Below are 8,784 nucleotides of genomic sequence, written 5' to 3' on the forward strand. Positions count from 1 at the left end.
CAAATAAGTTATTCACTAAAAATCAAGAAATAAAAAACAATTTTAACAAAAAAAAAACCGACTTCAAAAAATAAATATTCCAAAACAAATTAATATGCACTAAAAAGTAAAAGAAATAATTGCGTATTTTTCAACACCTTAATAGATCAACTAACTTTACTAACTCATCACACACATTATAATGTAAGTAGGTACAATTATTGTTATTTTTGGAGTCGGTGTCAGCCTAGGAAACACCAACAACTAGCACGGCACGGGCGGAGTGGTGGTTAAGTAAGTACCTACTTACAACTGGTGTAAAACTGTAATGTTTGTTGTGATAATAGGTAAATAACAAACCTATCTTAGTTGGCTGACACCGACTCCAGAAATAACAATAATTGTACCTACTTACATTATAATGTGTGTGATGAGTTAGTAAAGTTAGTTGATCTATTAAGGTGTTGAAAAATACGCAATTATTTCTTTTACTTTTTAGTGCATATTAATTTGTTTTGGAATATTTATTTTTTGAAGTCTATTTTTTTTTATTTATTTAACAGTTGTTTCTAGTGTGAAACGTGCCAGTAAAATATGTGCAGTACGGTTTTTACGTCGACCTAGACACTAAAATACTTCTCAATCTCTCAAGGTTAACATTTGATAAACAAAAACCGTGCGAATACAGGTGCGGATAACATTTACCAAGCAACAAACAAAATGTGGAGAATCTACCCGGTTCCTAATTTTATTTACTACACATGTTGCACTAGTCACTAGAGCTACTTATTCCAAGGGTCTAGTTAGAGTTGGATTCACAAATAAAAGTGTATTTTTCTCCCGCTAGTTATTCGGGAAGACATAATTTTATTAAGTTTAAATTCCACAATCTGACAAATTGATAATCCACAGAAGTTAATCAGAAACTTTTAACAGGTCGAAGATGAAACAGATCAAAAAATATATATAATCGGAAATACTCACTAACCGTCCTAAGCAATAGTTTAAAACTATGTTAATTCCTAATGTCAAATGTACGGTTAGCATTTCGCCTAATTAAAACTACCGGCGGAATTACATTAAGGAGTAAATGCACAGTGCACTACTGCCCTGGTCTAGTCGGTGTGTTTTCAAAATGGCTCTTTTCCACGTCAATCCTTTTCGGAAACACAACACAAATTGTGCTGCGCGTGAGATAGTAACCAGCTGTCTCAATATACATGTGCCTTATATTTACTAAAATTGAATTTAAACAACATCCGAGGCAACTTCTCCTCGCAGCACTGATAAATTTGCAGTGAAGCGAAGGACAGCGGAACGAGGCATCGGGTGCTCCGTGCTCGTTCAACCAGCACTCGCTCGACTGTGACGCGACCAGAGAAGTAGTCTACTCTACCAAAAATCATAGCACTTACATCGTAAAGCGTACAATGAAGAACATTCGAGAGTGTAGGCAGCCCAGATTAAGTTGTACATAAATATAAAATCATATTACATACTTCATTATCACTGGAAAGTTCATTTACTTAACTATAAAAACAATTAGGCAGTGTAAAAAGCAAACAATTTTGTTTAGGAAACTGAAATGTAATCTTAAATAAATAGGACTGCCATTAAAACCCCTGAACTAACTCAAATTCAGAAATGACGGCACCATGTTAAACCTATGTGTCTAATAATCTAGAGAATACTTAAAATATAGAAAGAACCTCGTAAATGCAACCGTCACGTGATTTTACAGCGTCGTCCACAGTTCCACTGGCGAGGTTCGTCACATACATATTAATGTCTAAAGAGAGACATCAGCGACATTCCCTGCGCCCTCGCTACAATTACACACGTAGTTTAAGTGTTTATAACATACTGGTGAAAATATTTACAATGGTCTAATGCTCAAGTTGCAAGTCATTCTACAACCAATGGTTTGGGATTCTCCCATGGAAAGCCTTCTCGTCCAAAGTGGCCATAAGTACTGGTTTTCTGATATATTGGTGCCTTGAGGTTCAATTCCCTGAAAAGATACAATTTAATTTTAGTACTATATCAAAACGGCTATTAATTAATTTAATGTTGTCGTATTATTATTGACAATAATAAGAAACGAGTAATAAAACTTACTTGACAATCTTGCCCGGTCGCAGGTCAAAGTTCTTTTGTACAATAGAAAGTAGTTGCTGTTGGGTCTTGTGTGAGGTGCCGTAGTCGAACACCGTGATAGACAGCGGCTCAGCCACGCCGATAGCATAGGCAACCTGGAAATTAACAAGTAATCGGTAAGATTTTCGAAAATCTTAATTCCATTGATGATTTCTTCATAAACTGGAGTCATTGATCACAAGTAAATTAGCCAGTTTCATGAAAAGTAAACCGAGAATAGGCAATAGATTGGAGATATGTAGATTTACATATATATAATGAGTTACGAGTCACAGAATAGATAGAAGAGTGTAAAGTACAAAGCGGTGTTAATAGACAGTCGCGACAGATACGTCAGCGGAAACCCGTCGCGGCGTCGTCATTACGCACACAACCATAGTGCCAACACTTGCGCATGTTTACGTACCGACATTACCTTACGTATCTATATCAACAAATTGACGCATCATTTATTTGAGTTTCCTCCTCAGACATTTGCCATTAATTTAAATTATTAACCAACATTAAATACATCGTTTTAAACCACTGTAATTTATATTATGTATTGATATTTGAATAACACTATCAACTACCTCAGAAAGTATATTTCGAGAATATACTTGACTAGGGGACAGTCAAATAACGTGATGATACATTAGTAATACTAAACTTTTACCTAGCTGTAATGTATACTATATTTAGGGAAGTAATGATTTAATGTAAATAATGTGTATAAAAGAAATCTTAATTACCTGCACCATGCAACGGCGGCAGAGTCCGGCCTTGACCAGCGACTTGGCAACCCAGCGCGCGGCATAGGCGGCGGAGCGGTCCACCTTGGTGAAGTCTTTGCCTGAGAAGGCACCGCCTCCGTGCGCGCCCCAGCCTCCGTACGTGTCCACGATGATCTTACGTCCCGTCAGACCAGCGTCCGACTAAACAACCATTTCAATATTTTAAAACATGTTTTCCATTTCATTTTTGATAGACGTAATAGTTAGGCACTTAAGGGTGGAAAAAGGTGTATTACCTTTTTCGTGACTTAAAATTTAAAAACTATTAGAATGCTTTAATATTATGTAATGTAAGTATTCTCACCTGTGGTCCTCCAACGATGAACAAACCACAAGGGTTGATGTGAATCACGGTTCTCTCATCGAGGTAGTGTGCAGGGATCACTTCCTTGATGACCTTCTCTCTGATCTCTTCACGCAGGGTCTCCAATGTAATCTATACAACCAAGATACACAGTAAAAAAAAATAATACATGTCATCATCATAGGTCAAGGAATTTGCGATATATATTTTTGTAGGTACCTATATGTATATGTATCAGAAATGTTTACATTTATTACATAAAGCGTGACGTGACACTTGATAAATTTGTAACCTAAAAAGTTATCTCCGTGAAATGGACACATTAGTAATGCTATGGTTCAGTAGTGCGTAAGTTTTATCAAGGAAATTACTCGTGGGCTAAGAAAATTATTCACACGTGATAAGACAAATGACGAAATATTACATAAAAATTCCATGGAATGCAAAATCGCTTGTATAGAAATAATTGATTTGTCTTTAATGTCCCGTGTCTTGATTGTGTGGAATGTTTGTATCAGGTACTTATATACAGAAGCTATTAATATTTTTACCTTTTCAGAGTGTTGCAGGGAGACGACGAGGGTGTGAACTCTCTGTGGCACTGTGGCGCCTCCAGCGAACACGTACTCGCATGTCACCTGAAACCAAACACTAGATTATTAACACATACTGTCAGTTGTTTAGTTGTACTGAGCAGTCTGTAGTTGTTATTGAAATTTGACGCGACGCGTTCGAGATGATACGAGGGCCACACTAGTCGACCCCCCTGCTGAGCTATTGTTATTCTCGAAGGTTACCGCAGAGCGGGTAACTTAGCAATACGATAATGCACACAAAGGAACAATGAACGCGGATTTTTTATTAATTTTGTATCGTTACTAACTATAAGATACTTTCTAAAATCCCAATTTAACCATGTAATTATTCGACAATATTATCTGATCATAATTATTACCTATTCTATTAACCGATTTCTTACAGTAAGTAGATACCTCACATAGTATTTGTCCTGTATCCTTTACGAATAAAACTACAACATGTGTATATTACTTTCGTGAGACTTTCATTATTATGGTTATCGGCTTACTCACGTAACTGTTTGACGAGAAACTCAACCAGTTTCAAGCCATTCTGGAGGCTCATATTATCATGCTAGAGTTCCCCGTCAAACAGTTGTGTGAGAATCCGATAACAATAATAACTACAACACGTGATTCATCAAAGGATCAATCAAATTGTTATTTATACAAGTCTAACCAAATCAATTTTACTTTCCATTATCCCTAAACAACTTGTCGTAGACTCGACACTTTTACGTATGTATTGTCTTGACTCTTATATGCAGTACATGCTCACAACGTATCTAATTGACCGATCTCAAATGTCGCTTGACACTGGTGTCAGTTTTATCACTCAGTCATTAAACAACAATTGATATATTAGACATTGATTACGTCATGCGATCTCTCTTAACAGGAACAGCATTGAAAATTATCTTCTTTAGGTATTTTATTCCATTTACAGATAGGTAGTGTTTATTAATCATACAACTATGAGACTCTTAGTTACAGCTTTTAGAAAATGTCAAAGACGAAGCTGACAAATCTAAAAATGTAATCACCAATGTTATCTACAGTTTAAGAGAATATTTTAAGAATGCAATGCCTTAGGAATCCATGGTTAATTATAAAAATAACGTAACATCTCCACATAGCAACAACATGTGAAATCAGTATGCATTGTCGAGTTATTGAAACATTACAGTCACTTGTTAAAGGGTTAATTGGTCTGCCGAGGACCTCTCGACACCAATGTGCATCAATCAAGGCTAGTTAGTTGCAGATCTGAGACTGAAGATCGAAACAATGTATTCAAACATTTGTAGTTACAAATTGAAATGACCTAACTTATTCAGTAGGTAAATAAAAATATATCTACAAAGAATTACTTAACGTTTTTCGCCAGCTATCTCTATAGTCCGAATAGGAGCCCATGTTTGTTGCTGATTTTGAATTTTCATCATCATAACAGAACTCTAAATTTATTTGCAAAAATGACTGTATACCGGAAAATGTCAAGCCTATAGGCTACAATGAACTTTAGTTCAGTGTTGTTTATATATTTGAAAGATAAACCGTTTGCCAAGTTTATAAAAATAAAATAATCTTAAATGAAATAACATTTACCCTTTGACATGAATGAGTATGCCAAATAGCTGCAGAGGTCAGATAATAGACTATCTGTGTGAGTTATCAGCTTCATTTGTGACAAATATTGATGTAATTAATATTATTGCGAAATATGTTTTTTAAGTCATCACCTTATCAATTTTACTAAACAAATACCTGCACTGATCAGCATTTACATTGGACAAGAATATCAGAAAATGTTTTAGAAAAAATAAGTATGTAAGTATGTACATTATTATTATCTATTATTTACCTGAGTTTTGGAGTCTGGACGAGCCCACCAGAATTCACCGTTTCGCCGCAGTTCTGCGATCTTTTGGTTTAGTCTGTGTGCAAGTACTACTGTGAGAGGCATGCATTCTTCTGTCTCATCTGTGGCATATCCAAACATCAAGCCCTGAAAATAGAAAAATATTAATTAAATACATACACAAACTGTGGTAAGCAGATTTGTCGAATAATATTAATAGTTGTTAATTCTCAAAGATTAATATTTTACACAGACAAATCTTCGAAACATGCTAAGAAAAAAAACCATTATTGTATAATTTATAAAACAGATGTTTAAAAAAAAGACCATTAAGTAATATATTCAAAAAAATTCCAGAGAAGACTTCAAAAACATGTGGTAATTTTATGAGGATATGATAGTTTACATTGCACAATTAAAAGAAATAAATTTTCCCAAGTAGCGGTAACATTGGATTTATGAATCATGCATGTTACTTATTCACAATAATTGCAAATTTAATGTAAACTATGAATAGCTATTTTTGATAACTGTTTGATCATGATGGATGATAAATCCACTTAAATTAATGAGTAAAAGTATTTTTCAATGAAACAATGAACTCAATATGTTGCAATCTTCTTACTATCACTAAGTATATGATATTGAAGTGGGTTATTGTTTTGTGAGACATGAATGAATACATACCTGGTCTCCAGCCCCAACTTCATCATCATTTCTGTTTTCATGCACGCCAGCGGCAATGTTTGGCGACTGCTGGTCCAACGCAAGCATCACGCAGCAGGTCTTGTAATCAAACCCTATTCCCAACATGCTTTGTTTAATATTAATAATTAATGGAAAACCTATGACTATGATCATAACAGATAAAGTGAAATATCACACTTCATCATCGCTGTAAAAGTTAATTCATGCACTTCATAAATGTGCTGTCGCACAACTGAACACTTTTGTTTAGCTGTCCATGAAATTTGAATTGCATGAAATGAAAACCCAATTGATTATGAACATTTCTCATTCTGTAAATCATGCGGTATGTAAACCCGTTTAGTTCTGAAAAGCCAATAGACCCAGGAGTTATTCCGTGCAGCAAATTTCAATTTGTACCTGGTCTCCGGCCCCAATATCTAATTCCTGTCTTTGCTCATGGACTCCACCAGCTATGTTAGGGCTTTGCTCTTCAATAGCCACTAATAAATTTAGTGTACGCCAATCAAAACCTAGTGTGCACGGAATAATATTCAACCATTACTAAGAGTGAAGTTAAATTAGAATTTGTCTACATAGTACTGGCTAAAAGCCAAGGAACTGCATCTGTATACCTCAGGTAATGTGATGTGATCCAAGGATAATATTTACATACCTTTAGAGGAGTCATCATAACCAATGTGCTTCACTGTCTCTCTCACAACTTTCTGGTAGTCAACATTGGCTTTGGAAGTGATTTCACCGCACAATAACACCATCCCGGTTTTCGTTACGGTTTCTGATAATAAATAACACGAGTCAGTATAAAGTATCGCTACAGTATAAAATAATTACATTGACATCGTGGTTTATCACGACACTCACCGCATGCCACTTTAGCGTCAGGATCTTGCCTCAAATGTGCATCTAAGATAGCATCACTAATTTGATCGCACATTTTATCTGAAATAAAACATAAAAAAATTGAATCCCTAATGAAAGTGCAAGTGCATATTATCATACATTTCATCGTTGTTTAGATCAGACCACGTGTTGCGATTATTTTGACAAATGTAAATTGCAATATACCCGCAAGGTTCATGATGTAACAAAACAATAGCATTGAATAAAGCGTGCATGTACATGTGGTATTATTGTAGTAGAATCAATAATTTTCGAGGACTAATATCATTAATAATGTAAACAAAAGGAATCCTATTTATACCTTTATCTACGCACATGCTAAGGCGGCCATTTTTCACCGAACAAATCCTGCATTAGAAGATATTGAATAAAACTAACCTGGATGGCCCTCGCCGACGGATTCTGATGTGAACAAAAATACTGATCCTTCTTCCATGTCATAACTATGTCCGTTTGTTTTTGCGTATCCATTCATTTTTGAGGTCTCCGGCATTCTGAATTTAGAGTTAGCTCACAAAAATAACCCGAAAGAGTCCCCTTGAATTAACACTGTGGAAAAGAGGTCTGGTTTGTGATCGCGCCGATATTTATAAGGTCGGAGAGGCGCCACAGAGCAATTCTTATTCTCCAATCAGAATTCTCGCAACCGTCGGCGCTGAACGCTGCTATTGGTTGAAATATATTGTTTTGGTTTTGTATAATCTGGAATCCAAAGGCGGTAAGTTTTGAATATTCGTAAATACGTACGCTTAATGTTAAATGAATTGCATAGTTTAATCAACGCTTGTATCTGAATTAAGTACATCAATGGTTGCTGTTATTAGTAAATTAAATTATAATTGAATTTTATTTTTATTTACAATTAACTGCATCCAAGCAATCATAAGAAAATTAACTCGTAAAAAGTAATCAATTTTGTAAGAAATAAGTTACACTGATGCAAAAATGTTAAAAATATTTTAATCTATAGGATTAAAATTGTAGTAATGTTGAGAACATTGTAATTAAATTTTTTATGATTTTGATTAACAATTTATTTAAAAATAATAAAATACACTACAAAATAAATTTAAATACAGTTTCATTTAAACACCATAAAAATAATGTTCCTTTGATTCAACAGACTTAAGAATTACATTACTCACCTTATACAAGACTTTCCACAAAAAAACACTAGAACAGTTACTCAGATATCACTTTTTAATAAATACTGTTTTTCAATTTAATTTTTTTAGCAATATGGATGCTTAGATGGCAAGTTTCCCGCGAGAAATCTCGTCGTCAACTGTGTGTAAGTTCGTTGATTCAACTGTACTTAAATACTAACAACGATGATGCATATTTATTTACTTATTCAAGAGCTCGCGACTTTCAGCAAATCATTATGTTGAAAAATATAGATAGTATTATGTTCTTGTCACTTGTTTTTTACTTTAAATGACAATAGTTAATATCATTACTGTCAAACTGATATTTTTTGGGATAGGTATTACTTTAATTAAGCACTTCGTTGAGTGCTGC

The 8,784-nt window shown here is 34.6% G+C and overlaps 1 protein-coding gene across 2 annotated transcripts; it reads right to left on the reverse strand.

Moving 5' to 3' along the window:
* Positions 1–811: 811 nt before the first annotated feature.
* LOC118268701 (S-adenosylmethionine synthase) lies at positions 812–8,575 on the reverse strand. 2 transcript variants are annotated; one of them, XM_035583296.2, is made up of 11 exons: positions 8,409–8,575; positions 7,642–7,965; positions 7,225–7,302; positions 7,016–7,138; positions 6,340–6,452; positions 5,656–5,799; positions 3,765–3,851; positions 3,214–3,345; positions 2,868–3,050; positions 2,098–2,231; positions 812–1,990 (listed from the first exon to the last, which is right to left on the reverse strand). In XM_035583296.2, exons 2-11 carry the CDS (start codon positions 7,754–7,756, stop codon positions 1,885–1,887), a joined length of 1,215 nt encoding a protein of 404 aa, XP_035439189.1. In that variant the 5' UTR covers positions 7,757–7,965; positions 8,409–8,575; the 3' UTR covers positions 812–1,884. The 2 variants fall into 2 exon arrangements, with proteins under 2 accessions (XP_035439189.1, XP_035439190.1); XM_035583297.2 differs by lacking the exon at positions 6,340–6,452 and adding an exon at positions 6,760–6,872 and having other exon boundaries at positions 8,409–8,574.
* Positions 8,576–8,784: the final 209 nt, after the last annotated feature.

This window comes from Spodoptera frugiperda, chromosome 29 (genome assembly GCF_023101765.2).
Source record: "Spodoptera frugiperda isolate SF20-4 chromosome 29, AGI-APGP_CSIRO_Sfru_2.0, whole genome shotgun sequence".
Taxonomy (NCBI): Eukaryota; Metazoa; Arthropoda; class Insecta; order Lepidoptera; family Noctuidae; genus Spodoptera; species Spodoptera frugiperda.

Bases quoted from the DNA above. Each gene is read 5' to 3' on its own strand.
- LOC118268701 (XM_035583296.2), bottom strand. From the start codon at position 7,756: ATGCCGGAGACCTCAAAAATGAATGGATACGCAAAAACAAACGGACAT. The intron at 7,139-7,224 runs GTGAGTGTCGTG...ATTTATTATCAG, and splicing joins TGACGCTAAAGTGGCATGCG to AAACCGTAACGAAAACCGGG. The intron at 5,800-6,339 runs GTATGTATTCAT...TTCTATTTTCAG, and splicing joins AAGTTGGGGCTGGAGACCAG to GGCTTGATGTTTGGATATGC.